Source organism: Procambarus clarkii, chromosome 16, assembly GCF_040958095.1.
Source record: "Procambarus clarkii isolate CNS0578487 chromosome 16, FALCON_Pclarkii_2.0, whole genome shotgun sequence".
Lineage (NCBI taxonomy): Eukaryota > Metazoa > Arthropoda > Malacostraca > Decapoda > Cambaridae > Procambarus > Procambarus clarkii.
The window spans coordinates 37107913-37126350 of record NC_091165.1 but is presented as its reverse complement, the minus strand read 5'-3'; the positions used below and the strand labels follow the sequence as shown (position 1 = coordinate 37126350).

The following is an 18438-nucleotide window of genomic DNA, read 5'->3' as shown; positions in this document are numbered from 1 at the left end:
ACACAAACACACACACACAAACACACACACACAAACACACACACACACACACAAACACACACACACAAACACACACACACAAACACACACACACAAACACACACAAACACACACAAACACACACAAACACACACAAACACACACAAACACACACAAACACACACAAACACACACAAACAAACACAAACAAACACAAACAAACACAAACAAACACAAACACAAACAAACACAAACAAACACAAACACACACAAACACACACAAACACACACACACACACACACACACACACACACACACACACACACACACACACACACACACACACACACACACACACACACAGCAGCACAACCAGCCACGCACAAGTCACACAGCCGGAAGTATAAAACCATACAGAACAGATACAGAAAGACACGGACCCACAGACACACACGCAAACCCACAAACAAAAAACCGGAACACGCAGGAACCGGAAAACAAAACCCGCCCCACCCAGACACACACATGCAATCCCACCCTACAACCACGCACCCATGTGCAAGCAACACAACACAGTAATCATTTAGGAGGATATTTCTCAGGGGAATTTCCACGATGGATACTAAGCCTCCCATATCTGCTTATAAGCCTACCCCTGATCGGTAGGGGATAGGGGAACAACCTTCACGACGCCGCGGGCACGTCATATACTCAGGAACCACCAAACCCGGCGGAAACACACGCCCCAAACCAGAGGTCACCGAAGACGAAGAACTAGTCAGGTGAGGCAGGAACACCACCGCCGTGGAAGCAGGAGATACCGGACAGCGGGCGGAGGTGGCAACACCACCTCCGACAAAGCAGGAGACACAGAAGAAATGGCCGGAGACGTGAGGGGTGGGGAGGGGGCACGGAACCCTCAGAGCGAGCAGCTTTCTTCGGCACCACCACCAGGTCGCCACGCTCACCCTCAACCTCGCAAGGGGGAACCACCCCCCACGAGGAACAGGAACCATTCAATGCGGGCGACGCACCCGAATCAAGAGCAACAGGCCCCACACCGGCCCCCACCCCTACAGCAGGAGCCACACCAGGGCCCACACCATCCACCTGAACCACACCAGCACCAGAGGCACCATCCTCGCACTCCACAGAGGAACAGCTCGCAGAAGAAATATGAACACATGCCGCAGCCTCACATTCCTCTGCCCACGTACGAGGAGGCAAAGTACCTGTATCCGTACGTGAACGCTTGGTGACAGGCCGATGGTCATCGGAGCTGTCACCCCGTGCAGGAGGCACCCGAGAACAGCCAGCAGCAGGCCGCTCCACAACCGGGGGAGCACGACCCCGCAGAATGTCAGCCTCAACGACATGGGGGACAGACCGCCACCCACAGAGGAGACAGGAGAAAGAACAGGCGAGGCCGGGGGAGGGATCAACACAGGTGAGGGGGAGCCTGCAGGGACGTCGAAGACGACAGAGGTGCAGAGACGGAAACAGGTGCAGAAGCCGTTGGAAGCGAAGAGACAGACTGCGGGGGTGGAGCCGCACACACCACCACCTCGTCTTGTACACCACCATCCACACGCCGGGCCAGCAGGCGGCAGGGGAACCTCCCCACCCACTCCATCACGAGGCGTCAAGTCTTGCGCCACCAACGGGGGAAAATCCTCTTCCCGGAACAGATTAACAGGTGCAGCCGCGACCCCAGTGCAAGCGGCCGCTAGGTGCTTCTCAAGGCCACAACGACACTAGGAGCGTGGCTGCCCTGCACAGAATGCCCGCAGAGCCAGCAAGGTAACTGAAGGGAACCGGGGACTTACGTCTCAAGGCGAGAGTTCGTGCACCAAAGGAGACCCCACGCCACCTGCCGGAAGAGACGGAGTTCATACAGAGGGAGACCACCGTACCATAGTGGCCAAAGTATCTCCACAGCAGGGCCTCCGAAAACTCGTAGGGCACACTATGAAATGCCACATAGGTAACAGAGCAGCAGCGGTCGGAAATGGCGACCGTACCGCCGTTCCCAGGGAGGGTCAACGTTCGTCCATCACAGCGGGCGACGAACTCCTCATACACCGCCGCGGAGTTAAACTTCACTAGCACTAGTGGGTCGTCAGGAGCTGGAGCCCGTACACCTCGCCCACACGAGGTGTACACCTCGCCCACACGAGGTGTACACCTCGCCCACACGAGGTGTACACCTCGCCCACACGAGGTGTACACCTCGCCCACACGAGGTGTACACCTCGCCCACACGAGGTGTACACCTCGCCCGTACAACAACACAACCTCAAGAGCAAGGTATGATGCACGTCCTGAAAACTCCCCATGGCGCCGACACGCCAAACTGCACCCTCCCTCACGCAACTCCAGACAACAACTGGCAGGTTAGGTAGACACGCCGGAGCCCCCTGGTGGCCAGGTCGGCAAATTTCCACCAACTCTGTGGCATTAAGTGCTGTATTAGCAGTTGTCTGTGTGGCACGCTAATATTGATATTAATTCTCACTTGCGCGAATTTATCATTGAGTGGTGTTGGGTTGTCTCAGTGATACCCGTGTTAGTGATTTATGAACGTAATTCGTGAAGTCAGTATCTTCATTGATTGATATCTGTCGGTTTGACAGTGAGTTAAGTTGTTAATTGATTGTTTCGTCTATGTGATAAACAATAAATTAACGTAATTGAGTGTTAATTGTCTATGTGACAGTGTAATTAGCGTAACTTTTTGATTTCCAACTGTCGGGGTGACAGTGTGTCTTTAACGTGGTCGATTGATTAATTAATTTGTTGACTGTCTTAAGTGACTAATTACCATAATTGTGGTTAATTAAGGTAAATTAATTGAGTAATTAATTTGACTCTTTGTAATTGAATGTCTTGGTGACATTGATTGTTAAATCAATTGTTGTTGTTGTTATATGTCTTAGTGACATTTGCTAAAGTAGTGTCTAAAGCTAAGGTGTCGATAACCTGTAGTGTCGTTATCGAGGTGATTGTCTTGGTGACATTGTTGTGTACACATTTACATATGTTGATGTATTGTGTTGGTGAAGTGTTTTGATATTTGCCAAGAATGTGCACAGTGTTTCAGGTTAGTTAACTGTTGTTGATGAGCTGTCTAGTGGGTGGAGGCCTTGTGTCTCTATACACCTGTCAGGTGGTGGGTCAGGAGGCCTACTGTTAAGTGGTCCAGAAACAGTGCTGAGTTAGCCATCATGGAGCTATAGAGATCAACCCTGCCATCAGGAAGCCTCAGGAGCAACAGCTGAACCACAGGGAAGAGAATGTAAAAATAACAGCTGACTACAACCAGCCCAGCCAAAAAGCAGCCACCAACTTAAGTGGTGTTTGACGGATTTCAAGTGGCACTCTAGAATTAACGTAAATTGTGTGGCTGTGTATTAGAACGTAAGTTTGTTTAATAAATCTATTTTGGCTAAATACACTTGCCTTTGATATCATTCCTGATTCTGCAGTACTGCCACCTTTATTCCTCTTGCTACTTAATCAGTAAATTAAGTTGGCACAGGTTCCAGCTCCTAACCCCAATCACCATTATATAAGTATTGGTGTGAGGACCCATCCGCTACCTGCTAGATTCGCTGAACGACCCAGTGAGAAAAAGGTCTTGTATTGCACTGTGGAAGTGAAAACCGCTCTAGTCTTCACCTCCATCTGTAGTACTGAACCTTTAGCGTTTGCTCACGCCTCTCACCTTCCGGATTGCTAATATCACGTCAGGTTTCCCTGCATGGGGCCTGTATGTGGTTGAAGTCAACCAGGAAGTAATCTCTCTCTCTCATTTGGCTTATAAACGTGGGGGCTTAGGTATTTAACAGTAAATTCCCCATAGTCAGATGGAGTAGAATCTCACATACACATAATCATGTGTATATGAAACCTTTAACTATGTATGTGCACATATACCTGTGTGTATGAACACATAACTGTGCAGGGTCACATATAATGTGTGTGTATTTACTATTTGTATCTGCAGAATCGAGCAATTAGTTCTTGGACTCAGCCTTTCTAACCAATTCATTTTTCCTCTATTATGTCTACTATATATATTTCTAACGCATATACACATTCCCAGGAAGCAGCTCGTAGCAGCTGTCTAATTCCCAGGTACCTATTTACTGCTAGGTGAACAGAGCATCAGGGTGAAAGAAACTCTGCCCATTTGTTTCTGCCTTCGCCAGGGATCGAACTCGGGCCCTTAGGTCTACGACCCCAGAACGCTTTCCACTCAGCCGTAAAGCTCTCCGACGAGTTTGTGATTTTATATATGAGGTTCAGCTCCTGGACCCGCCTCTTAACCAGTGCGAGGCATCCCCGAACTCAGGAACATATAATATTAACATGTAAACTCGTGCCTGGTGTTTATCTCACAATATATGGTCTTACTCACATCTCTTCGACTTATTCACGTGTTCAGCTTCCACTTTGTGTTCCTTATATTTATTCATTAACTAATTATTTATCTCTCCTCCTTTCTGAGTATCCGATATGTTGTAATCATATCTCCTGTGTGCCTTTGTTCTTCCAGAATTGTTGAGATAAGGCTCGTGGTGAAGGCTCATATATTAGAGAGTTCAGTCTTGTGTCTGAAAATGTTTCCACAGTTAACGGTTCATATTTTAGCTACAGAGTGTTTAGCGAAGTGCAATAACAAACTGCAGTGTTATGAGCCAATATGTGGCCTTGCACCCCGGTATTATAGGTTAAGTAATAATTGTAATTACGAAGCATTAAGATGCTTATCTTAAGATACTAACAAGGTTAGGTAAGGTCGGTGTTTTCTATGAATCTTTTTAAGGGTATCTATTATGTTTAGTATATCACCTATGCACGTAGTTAATAAGTCAATATTGACTTTACGAATTTGCGAGAACGGGTTGACCCCGTGGCGTGTCTGTCATCCTCGCCACGAGTCGTGCTCGGTACAAGTGTGACTTCAGACATGTCAGTTGCTTGCTTTTGCTCTTTGTCTTTACAGTTGGATAGCTCGGAGCACACCACGTGAAAGAAAGTCATAGGAATATTATCATACTTATTTATTGAAAAAGGGCAAATGAGAACTAGGTAAGCTAGCTTCAGCTAGTGAGATTTTTTCCAGTTAAAACGTTGAATTGTCTCAAACTGTTGATAACAATGATTGTTAATTCTAGTCTAATTTTTTTTAATTATTCAGAAACCGAGTACCATATTCCCATTATTTTGTTCCTATGGCCCCGAGGAGGTACGGATACAACCGGTTAAGAACCTCTGTGTTTCAGAAACATTATGACATGAGAAGCATAACAGGTTACACACAAAACAGTGAGTGTGAAGCCCCAACGGCCTGGGGCCAGATTCACGCAAGCACTTACGCAAGCACTTACGAACGTGTACATCTTTCCTCAATCTTTGACGGCTTTGGTTACATTTATTTAACTCTTTACAAGCATGAAAACTTCCCATTCAACTGTTGTTATTGTTATAAACAGCCTCCTGGTGCTTCCGAGCTCATTAACTGTTTAACAATTGGAAACAAAGCCGCCAAAGATTGAGAAAAGATGTACAGGTTCATAAGTGCTTGCGTAAGTGCTTTCGTGAATCTGGCCCCAGGCTTGTCCTCACCTCCATTCCGTTTCGGGCAAGTCCTTAATCCTAATTTTCCCCGGAATACGACCCCCCCCCCAAATCATTTAACAATCAGGTACCCATTCACTGCTGAGTGAACAGAGGCTACAGTTAAGGATTGGCGTCCAGTCAATCCTCCCCAGCCAGGATATGAACCCAGGCCAAAGCGCTCGCGAAGCGCCGGGAGCGTGTCTTGCCACTGCGCCACGGGGACCGTATATGGTATATGGAGGTGAAGGCATATGGTATATTGACTGCACGTCCCAACATTTTGAACCAACAGCACCACATATACGTGATGTTTGACGTGCAGACGAGACTCTTCTGACCTTAAGTCTCTTGCCAGAATTTGTTCCAAAATTTTCCGAACTGTGGGTCAAATGAGCGTCAATCCCGAACTATTTGTACCAAAACAGAACTTCCGTACTGGGTGTGGGCCCCACCCACTGTGTTGTGGGTGTGGGCCCCACCCACTGTGTTGTGGGTGTGGGCTCCACCCACTGTGTTGTGGGTGTGGGCCCCACCCACTGTGTTGTGGGTGTGGGCCCCACCCACTGTGTTGTGGGTGTGGGCTCCACCCACTGTGTTGTGGGTGTGGGCCCCACCCACTGTGTTGTGGGTGTGGGCTCCACCCACTGTGTTGTGGGTGTGGGCCCCACCCACTGTGTTGTGGGTGTGGGCCCCACCCACTGTGTTGTGGGTGTGGGCCCACCCACTGTGTTGTGGGTGTGGGCCCCACCTACTGTGTTGTGGGTGTGGGCCCCACCCACTGTGTTGTGGGTGTGGGCCCACCCACTGTGTTGTGGGTGTGGGCCCCACCCACTGTGTTGTGGGTGTGGGCCCCACCCACTGTGTTGTGGGTGTGGGCTCCACCCACTGTGTTGTGGGTGTGGGCTCCACCCACTGTGTTGTGGGTGTGGGCCCCACCCACTGTGTTGTGGGTGTGGGCCCCACCCACTGTGTTGTGGGTGGGGGGGCCCCACCCACTGTGTTGTGGGTGTGGGGCCACCCACTGTGTTGTGGGTGTGGGCCCCACCCACTGTGTTGTGGGTGGGGGGGCCCCACCCACTGTGTTGCCTCGCCTTGTTTGGGATAATATCCCTTCAACTCCATCCTTCTCGACGCCTTTCTGAACCCTTTCCCCTTCCCCAACCTTTTCCACTTCCCCATCTCCTCTCTCCAACCCCTTTTCCTGACGTCTTCCATAACCCCTTCCCAAAATTGCTTCCCAATTCCTTTCCTAACCTTAAGGCCAAGTTGGGGATGGAAGATCAACTTTGGGAGAGAAGGCCAACTTGAGTAATGGATATAGGGAAGTATATCTTGACTATTGTAATGAAATGTAATAAATTAGGCTCCAGGGTTGAGCCTAATGTTTGAGTGTTTGTGTTGCTCCGGACGGCAGATGTGGGGGTGGTGGAGGGCAGCCGGGCCACCTGCACTCACCTGGTCTGTCTTCAGCCGCGGTGGGCAGCTGCACGAGGCGTCCGAGCTGCTCCCTTCTGGGCACAGGCATTCTTCTGGGGCTCTGACGCCCGTCAGAGCCCCTGGGACGTCCGTAACAGCCCCTGGGACGTCCGTAACAGCCCCTGGGACGTCCGTAACAGCCCCTGGGACGTCCGTCACAGCGCCTGGGACGCCCGTCACAGCGCCTGAGACGTCTGTCACAACACCTGGGACACCCGTCAAAGCGCCTGAGACGCCCATCACAGCGCCTGGGATGCCAGTCACAGCGCCTGGGACGCCCGTCACAGCGCCTGGGATGCCAGTCACAGCGCCTGAGACGCTCGTCACAGAGCCCGGGACGTTTATCACAGCGCCTGAAACACGGAAAATTAAATGGGGGAAAAGTTTTGATGTGTGTATACTGTACAGCTTGGCGTATGTGATTAATTTTGCCGGGAAGATGGAGTATATTGGGCAGCGTCCCTCATCCTGAGTGTAAGTAATTTCCCACACCAGTAGGTACACGACACCCCCCCCCCCCCGAGTAAGAAACCCTGCAAGGTTGTTTACCCTTGCAATCGTACCCAGACGCAGCTGGTACTCGTTCGCCTGTCTTAGGCGACCAGGGGCAAGATTCACGAAAGAACTTACGCAAGCACTTACGAACGTGTACATCTTTCCTCAATCTTTGACGGCTTTGGTTACATTTATTAAACAGCTTACAAGCATGAAAACGTGCCAATCAACTGTTGTTATTGTTATAAACAGCCTCCTGGTGTTTCAGAGCTCATGAACTGTTTAATAATTGTAAACAAAGCCGCCAAAGATTGAGAAAAGATGGACAGGTTCGTAAGTGCTTGCGTAACTGCTTCGTGAATCTGGTTCCAGATCGTCAGACCAAGAGATCAACAGTTACAACCCCACACTTCCCTGCCTCATCTTGCCAGTGAGAATTGTTGGAAAACTTTGAAAGGTTGACACCCTTATTATGGTGCACCGGTGGGTGACCTCTATTTATTGTGAGGTACCAGTGCGTGACCTGAGAATTATGAGGTCACCCCGATAGTTGTTGTTATTGTTGTCGTTGATTTAGGGGCGACGACGATCGTGGGATCGGATGCGCCTCCGGCGTTCCCGTGATAGGTTAATCGCGAAGTCCGGAAAGGTTGAATCACCAAGCAGAATCGCAAAACAAGTGACGCCAATCACTGGAAACTAATATGTCATGTGGCAAAGGAACGCAGACAGGCAGATGACTGGGGAGCCCCAGGAGTCCCTTAGGGTTTACAAGCACCGGCCCCGCCCCACACAGTGAACACTGGGGAGCCCCAGGAGTCCCTTAGGGTTTACAAGCACCGGCCCCGCCCCACACAGTGAACACTGGGAGCCCCAGGAGTCCCTTAGGGTTTACAAGCACCGGCCCCGCCCCACACAGTGAACACTGGGGAGCCCCAGGAGTCCCTTAGGGTTTACAAGCACCGGCCCCGCCCCACACAGTGAACACTGGGAGCCCCAGGAGTCCCTTAGGGTTTACAAGCACCGGCCCCGCCCCACACAGTGAACACTGGGGAGCACCAGGAGTCCCTTAGGGTTTACAAGCACCGGCCCCGCCCCACACAGTGAACACTGGGAGCCCCAGGAGTCCCTTAGGGTTTACAAGCACCGGCCCCGCCCCACACAGTGAACACTGGGGAGCACCAGGAGTCCCTTAGGGTTTACAAGCACCGGCCCCGCCCCACACAGTGAACACTGGGAGCCCCAGGAGTCCCTTAGGGTTTACAAGCACCGGCCCCGCCCCACACAGTGAACACAGGGTAGCAAAACCAAAACTCGGCCCCCAACTAAAACGCAAAAGTCACCCAGTGCCCCCCGGCAGAGCAGAAGCCGGCCGCCCACCACGACTGAGGGCACACCAGGAGCCCACCAAGACCCACCAACTCCGGGGACCTCTCGGCCAAGCCGGCGCCGGACACCGTCACCCCGCCTGAAGAACCAGCCAGAAAGGCCCCCCCCACCCCCCCCACCCCCCCCCCCCAAAAAAAGTCTATCAACAATCCTTTGAAACAAGGCGATATGTGCGCCAGACGTCGTACAACCGGACCCTTGAATAGGGATGCCAAACGGCAGTAGCAAATCCAAAATCGTAAACCAAACGTGATCGGCGGCTCCTAGGCGGAGGAGGCGTCCAGACGTCCGCTCGGCGTCAAGGTTGAACCAGAAGTCCGTCACCCCGGTAGTGTGAGAGCCCGGTGAGTGACCAGTTCTGACCCCCCCCCCCTCCACCGAGATCAATAATTCAACCCTTGGATGACTGCGATATAAGCCTAATATGTACTATGTGTACTATATGTATAAACTGCCTACCTGTCCTCCGACACATTTGATTATTAAATATAAAAGATTCTTTGCGTAGTCCTACGGAATACTTCAGTTACCGCTGGAAATATTTACAGGCTTCTTCCCTACGTTTTCTCTCAATCCAGATATTTTCAGAAAATTAATTTGCACGACGCTCATGAAGTTACTCATTTATTATGCACCTCATACCCATCCCGTGGGACTCCTGGTTCAACCTTGACGCCGAGCGGACGTCTGAACACCTCCTCCGCCTGGGAGCCGCCGGATCACGTCCTGTTTTCGCGTTTTGGCTTTGCTACTGCCTTTTGGCTTCCCTCTTCAACGGTCCGCTTGTACGACGCCTGGCGCACATATCGTCTTGGGTCACGGGATTGTTGATAGATTTTTATTTTTTGGCGTGTTCTGGCTGGTTCTCCCGGCGGGGTGACGGTGTTCGGGGGCCGGCTTGGCCGAGAGGTGCCGGGGGTTGGTGGGTTTTGGTGGGCTCCTGGTGTGCTCTCAGCCGTGGTGGGCGGCCGGCTTCTGCTCTGCCGGAGGACACTGGATGACTTTTTGCGTTTTAGTTGGGGGCCGAGTTTTGGTTTTGCTACCTGGTGTTCTCTGTGTGGAGCGGGGCCGGTGCTTGTCACCCTGAGGGACTCCTGGGACTTCTCAATCATCTGCCTGACTGTGCGTTTATTTGCAGTATGGCATATTAATTTCTAGTGATTGGCGTCACTCGTTTCGCGATTAAGCTTGGCGTTCCACCTTTCCTGGCTTCGCGATTAACCCTTCACGGGTCCGCCGGGGCGCATCCGATCCCACGATCGTCGTCGCCCCTAAATCAACAACAACAACAACATACCCATCCCGTGGGCGGTGGTGGAATAGTTTTCAGAGGCATATATTACTTTTAGGAACTGAACCCCATAGTTTGTTCAGCAAAGCAAGAAGCAGTCTTGTGTAACTAGTTATTCCAAGTAGCCCGTGCTACTTGGAACTTTTGTTCCGAGTAGCTGAATCTTAAACAACAACAATATCAGTCTCAGTAGACTATGGTGTTGCGCTCTGGTTCTCAGTCTGGAGTGACCTCACCAGAGCGCAAAGCCAAGGTAGGTTGATATGGAGGAGAAGCTGTTACCCAGGCAGCAGATCCCCCTTCTCCATGGCATCGAAAGTCTTCAATGGAAAGGCAAACGCCAATACCTTGGTTCCAACGCCGTCGCAGTAACCGTGAGTTTCGGGAATGACCTCGAAGTTGGTGAAAGAAGGCACACACATACACACACATTTATATATATATATATATATATATATATATATATATATATATATATATATATATATATATATATATATATATATTAGTATATTTTGGTAGCAGTCTTTCCTGTAGACATATATTATTAAATATGACCGAAAAAGTAAGATTAATAATTCTAACACGAATTTTCTCAATCTTTCGTACATTACGCTTCACTGTTGGAGGTAAATCAAAAATCACTTCTCCAAAATTCATTTTTATTTCTAGTCTGACGCGACACGGGCGCGTTTCGTAAAACTTATTACATTTTCAAAGACTTCACAAATACACAACTGATTAGAACTTACGTATCTCTGATTTTATATCTACATTTGAGTGAGGTGGGAGGGGTGATGTGGCATTAACACAAGACAGAACAAGAGGGGATATTAATAGGGTATTAAAAATATCAACACAAGACAGAACAGAAACAATGGGTATTGAATAGAAGTGTTTGTAGAAAGCCTATTGGTCCATATTTCTTGATGCTTCTATATTGGAGCGGAGTCTTGAGGTGGGTAGAATATAGTTGTGCAATAATTGGCTGTTGATTGCTGGTGTTGACTTCATGATGTGTAGTGCCTCGCAAACGTCAAGCCGCCTGCTATCGCTGTATCTATCGATGATTTCTGTGTTGTTTACTAGGATTTCTCTGGCGATGGTTTGGTTATGGGAAGAGATTATATGTTCCTTAATGGAGCCCTGTTGCTTATGCATCGTTAAACGCCTAGAAAGAGATGTTGTTGTCTTGCCTATATACTGGGTTTTTTGGAGCTTACCAATCCATCGCCAGAGAAATCCTAGTAAACAACACAGAAATCATCGATAGATACAGCGATAGCAGGCGGCTTGACGTTTGCGAGGCACTACACATCATGAAGTCAACACCAGCAATCAACAGCCAATTATTGCACAACTATATTCTACCCACCTCAAGACTCCGCTCCAATATAGAAGCATCAAGAAATATGGACCAATAGGCTTTCTACAAACACTTCTATTCAATACCCATTGTTTCTGTTCTGTCTTGTGTTGATACTTTTAATACCCTATTAATATCCCCTCTTGTTCTGTCTTGTGTTAATGCCACATCACCCCCTCCCACCTCACTCAAATGTAGATATAAAATCAGAGATACGCAAGTTCTAATCAGTTGTGTATTTGTGAAGTCTTTGAAAATGTAATAAGTTTTACGAAACGCGCCCGTGTCGCGTCAGACTAGAAATAAAAATGAATTTTGGAGAAGTGATTTTTGATTTACCTCCAACAGTGAAGCGTAATGTACGAAAGATTGAGAAAATTCGTGTTAGAATTATTAATCTTACTTTTTCGGTCATATTTAATAATATATATATATATATATATATATATATATATATATATATATATATATATATATATATATATATATATATATATATATATATATGTATATATATATATATATATATATATATATATATATATATATATATATATATATATATATATATATAGAATGACCACAGACGTGCGGTTCTTCCTGCATAAGAGAATGATGACAGGTAGAGGAACTTGTGTGAATTTCACTTTACCTCAAGTCAGATTTAATTGCAGTTGCCGGAATATTGCTGCCCCCAGGGTGCTCAAAGGCAGTCCATGATGGCAATCAATTCCTCTTTACGAACAAATGTTTAGGCTAACTCAAGCGACTCATCAGGAGTTGCAATTAACGTGTCGACTTTTGATTCATGTACTCCTTCGAGCGCAAGGATTATGGCAACCAATTCTGTTTGAAGAGTGGAGGCCCAGTTATACGCGTTCCACACTCATAGAAATAGGAGCCATCTCCCGCTGTCACAACAACTGCACATCAAGCTGCACCATGGGACTGGTGCAAGGAGTCATCAGTGTATATAATTTGAGATAGGGAGCTTCATTGTAGACGAGAGCTAGGTGGCGATTGGGATTTGATTCCTTGTTACATTCACGGGTAATATGTTTCACTCAACATTACCTTACATGTTTCACTCAACACTTCCCTCTTACATGTTTCACTCAACACATCCCTCTTACATGTTTCACTCAACACTTCCCCCTTACATGTTTCACTCAACACATCCCTCTTACATGTTTCACTCAACACTTCCCTCTTACATGTTTCACTCAACACATCCCTCTTACATGTTTCACTCAACACTTCCCCCTTACATGTTTCACTCAACACATCCCTCTTACATGTTTCACTCAACACTTCCCCCTTACATGTTTCACTCAACACTACCCTCTTACATGTTTCACTCAACACTTCCCTCTTACATGTTTCACTCAACACTTCCCCCTTACATGTTTCACTCAACACTTCCCTCTTACATGTTTCACTCAACACTTCCCCCTTACATGTTTCACTCAACACTTCCCCCTTACATGTTTCACTCAACACTTCCCTCTTACATGTTTCACTCAACACTACCCTCTTACATGTTTCACTCAACACTTCCCTCTTACATGTTTCACTCAACACATCCCTCTTACATGTTTCACTCAACACTTCCCTCTTACATGTTTCACTCAACACTTCCCCCTTACATGTTTCACTCAACACTTCCCCCTTACATGTTTCACTCAACACTACCCTCTTACATGTTTCACTCAACACTTCCCCCTTACATGTTTCACTCAACACTTCCCTCTTAAATGTTTCACTCAACACTTCCCCCTTACATGTTTCACTCAACACTTCCCTCTTACATGTTTCACTCAACACTTCCCTCTTACATGTTTCACTCAACACTTCCCTCTTACATGTTTCACTCAACACTTCCCTCTTACATGTTTCACTCAACACTTCCCCCTTACATGTTTCACTCAACACTACCCTCTTACATGTTTCACTCAACACTACCCTCTTACATGTTTCACTCAACACTTCCCTCTTACATGTTTCACTCAACACTTCCCCCTTACATGTTTCACTCAACACTTCCCACTTACATGTTTCACTCAACACTTCCCTCTTACATGTTTCACTCAACACTTCCCTCTTACATGTTTCACTTAACACTTCCCCCTTACATGTTTCACTCAACACTTCCCACTTACATGTTTCACTCAACACTTCCCCCTTACATGTTTCACTCAACACTATCCATTTACATGTTTCACTCAACACTACCACTTACATGTTTCACTCAACACTTCCCCCTTACATGTTTCACTCAACACTATCCATTTACATGTTTCACTCAACACTTCCCTCTTACATGTTTCACTCAACACTTCCCTCTTACATGTTTCATTTAACACTTCCCACTTACATGTTTCATTTAACACTTCCCACTTACATGTTTCATTTAACACTTCCCACTTACATGTTTCATTTAACACTTCCCACTTACATGTTTCATTTAACACTTCCCACTTACATGTTTCACTCAACACTTCCCACTTACATGTTTCATTTAACACTTCCCACTTACATGTTTCACTCAACACTTCCCCCTTACATGTTTCACTCAACACTTCCCCCTTACATGTTTCACTCAACACTATCCATTTACATGTTTCACTCAACACTTCCCTCTTACATGTTTCACTCAACACTTCCCTCTTACATGTTTCACTCAACACTTCCCACTTACATGTTTCATTTAACACTTCCCACTTACATGTTTCACTCAACACTTCCCCCTTACATGTTTCACTCAACACTATCCATTTACATGTTTCACTCAACACTATCCATTTACATGTTTCACTCAACACTACCACTTACATGTTTCACTCAACACTTCCCCCTTACATGTTTCACTCAACACTACCACTTACATGTTTCACTCAACACTTCCCCCTTACATGTTTCACTCAACACTATCCATTTACATGTTTCACTCAACACTTCCCTCTTACATGTTTCACTCAACACTTCCCTCTTACATGTTTCACTCAACACTTCCCTCTTACATGTTTCACTCAACACTTCCCCCTTACATGTTTCACTCAACACTTCCCCCTTACATGTTTCACTCAACACTTCCCCCTTACATGTTTCACTCAACACTTCCCTCTTACATGTTTCACTCAACACTTCCCTCTTACAAGTTTCACTCAACACTTCCCCCTTACATGTTTCACTTAACACTTCCCCCTTACATGTTTCACTCAACACTTCCCTCTGACATGTTTCACTTAACACTTCCCCCTTACATGTTTCACTCAACACTTCCCTCTTACATGTTTCACTTAACACTTCCCCCTTACATGTTTCACTCAACACTTCCCTCTTACATGTTTCACTTAACACTTCCCCCTTACATGTTTCACTCAACACTTCCCTCTGACATGTTTCACTCAACACTTCCCTCTGACATGTTTCACTCAACACTTCCCACTTACATGTTTCACTCAACACTACCCTCTTACATGTTTCACTCAACACTACCTTACATGTTTCACTCAACACTACCCACTTACATGTTTCACTCAACACTACCCTCTTACATGTTTCACTCAACACTACCCTCTTACATGTTTCACTCAACACTACCTTACATGTTTCACTCAACACTACCCTCTTACATGTTTCACTCAACACTACCTTACATGTTTCACTCAACACTACCCTCTTACATGTTTCACTCAACACTACCTTACATGTTTCACTCAACACTACCTTACATGTTTCACTCAACACTACCTTACATGTTTCACTCAACACTACCTTACATGTTTCACTCAACACTACCTTACATGTTTCACTCAACACTACCCACTTACATGTTTCACTCAACACTACCTTACATGTTTCACTCAACACTACCTTACATGTTTCACTCAACACTACCCTCTTACATGTTTCACTCAACACTTCCCTCTTACATGTTTCACTCAACACTACCCTCTTACATGTTTCACTCAACACTTCCCTCTTACATGTTTCACTCAACACTACCCACTTACATGTTTCACTCAACACTACCTTACATGTTTCACTCAACACTACCCTCTTACATGTTTCACTCAACACTTCCCTCTTACATGTTTCACTCAACACTACCCTCTTACATGTTTCACTCAACACTACCCACTTACATGTTTCACTCAACACTACCCTCTTACATGTTTCACTCAACACTACCCTCTTACATGTTTCACTCAACACTTCCCTCTTACATGTTTCACTCAACACTACCCTCTTACATGTTTCACTCAACACTACCTTACATGTTTCACTCAACACTACCTTACATGTTTCACTCAACACTACCCTCTTACATGTTTCACTCAACACTTCCCTCTTACATGTTTCACTCAACACTTCCCTCTTACATGTTTCACTCAACACTACCCTCTTACATGTTTCACTCAACACTACCCACTTACATGTTTCACTCAACACTACCTTACATGTTTCACTCAACACTACCCTCTTACATGTTTCACTCAACACTTCCCTCTTACATGTTTCACTCAACACTACCCTCTTACATGTTTCACTCAACACTACCTTACATGTTTCACTCAACACTACCCTCTTACATGTTTCACTCAACACTTCCCTCTTACATGTTTCACTCAACACTACCCTCTTACATGTTTCACTCAACACTACCTTACATGTTTCACTCAACACTACCCTCTTACATGTTTCACTCAACACTACCCACTTACAAGTTTCACTCAACACTACCCACTTACATGTTTCACTCAACACTACCTTACATGTTTCACTCAACACTACCTTACATGTTTCACTCAACACTACCCTCTTACATGTTTCACTCAACACTTCCCTCTTACATGTTTCACTCAACACTTCCCTCTTACATGTTTCACTCAACACTACCCTCTTACATGTTTCACTCAACACTACCCACTTACATGTTTCACTCAACACTACCTTACATGTTTCACTCAACACTACCCTCTTACATGTTTCACTCAACACTTCCCTCTTACATGTTTCACTCAACACTACCCTCTTACATGTTTCACTCAACACTACCTTACATGTTTCACTCAACACTACCCTCTTACATGTTTCACTCAACACTTCCCTCTTACATGTTTCACTCAACACTACCCTCTTACATGTTTCACTCAACACTACCTTACATGTTTCACTCAACACTACCCTCTTACATGTTTCACTCAACACTACCCACTTACAAGTTTCACTCAACACTACCCACTTACATGTTTCACTCAACACTACCTTACATGTTTCACTCAACACTTCCCTCTTACATGTTTCACTCGACACTAGCTACCAACAGGAGTGCAACACATGCCTCACATCCTTACAGTGTTATGAGAGAGTGCGGGGATGGGAAGCACAGCTGACCACACATAAAAATATACACATTACAATGTTCATTATACGGAGTGTACTGAAGCACAGAACCTTACCTGTGAGCAACAGTATGGCTGCCACGACGTCCATTCTCTCGTCTCCTACACTGACACACCCTAAACCTCCACCAGCAGGAACACTAGTTACACTGACACACCCTAAACTTCCACCAGCAAGGATACTAGTTACACTGACACACCCTAAACCTCCACCAGCAAGGACACTAGTTAGTCCACACCTCACAACAACACTGAAGTCCAAGACTAACTGGAATTTATCAAAGTATTACCTTCTCGGGTGCTCGGGGGCATTACTTACACTCCTCTTTAGTGACTGTTCTTGAGGAGATGCCTATGGTAAGATCAGCCGTATGGACTGTGTTGGTTAGAATTGTTTGACTGTGGACTAGTTTTATCTTTAATCTTATCACTTGTAATCAGGCGGTTTGATGGATTCTTTAATCAGACGAGATGTTGAAATCCAGTCAACTGAGTTTACTTAAATGTGTTTTTATCTCTGTCGAAATATTTTTTTTTTAAACACATGAAAAAAGCGTTACATACACAATTACACACACACACACACACACACACACACACACACACACACACACACACACACACACACACACACACACACACACACACACACACACACACACACACACACACACACACACACACACACACACACACACACACACACACACACACACACACACACACACACACAGGCCTATCCTGGAATATGCAGCCCCAGCATGGAGTCCATATCTAGTCAAGGATAAGACTAAACTGGAAAAGGTTCAAAGGTTTGCCACCAGACTAGTACCCGAGCTGAGAGGTATGAGCTACGAGGAGAGACTACGGGAATTAAACATCACTTCGCTGGAAGACAGAAGAGTTAGGGGGGACATGATCACCACATTCAAGATTCTGAAGGGAATTGATAGGGTAGATAAAGACAGGGTATTTAACACAAGGGGCACACGCACAAGGGGACACAGGTGGAAACTGGGTGCCCAAATGAGCCACAGAGATATTAGAAAGAACTTTTTTAGTGTCAGAGTGGTTGACAAATGGAATGCATTAGGAAGTGATGTGGTGGAGGCTGACTCCATACACAGTTTCAAGTGTAGATATGATAGAGCCCAATAGGCTCATGAATCTGTACACCTGTTGATTGACAGTTGAGAGGCGGGACCAAAGAGCCAGAGCTCAACCCCCGCAAACACAACTAGGTGAGTACAACTAGGTGAGTACAACTAGGTGAGCACACACACACACACACACACACACACACACACACACACACGCACACACACACACACACACACACACACACACACACACACTTGTCTTGTGACCATCGTGTTGGGTGGACGTGGGTTGGGAGCTCCTGGTTCAC

The 18438-nt window shown here is 46.4% G+C and overlaps 1 protein-coding gene across 1 annotated transcript in view; it reads right to left on the bottom strand.

Moving 5' to 3' along the window:
- The window catches only part of LOC123750518 (uncharacterized), a 54551-nt gene extending 37270 nt beyond the window's left edge, over positions 1 to 17281 (bottom strand). Inside the window, exons 1-2 of the mRNA XM_069325452.1 lie at positions 17088 to 17281; positions 7061 to 7434 (exon numbers count right to left, since the gene is read on the bottom strand). Of these exons, the coding sequence (XP_069181553.1) occupies positions 7061 to 7434; positions 17088 to 17121 (408 nt within the window). The 5' untranslated portion in view covers positions 17122 to 17281. The remainder of the gene's footprint in view (positions 1 to 7060; positions 7435 to 17087) is intronic.
- Between the last annotated feature and the right edge of the window lie 1157 nt (positions 17282 to 18438).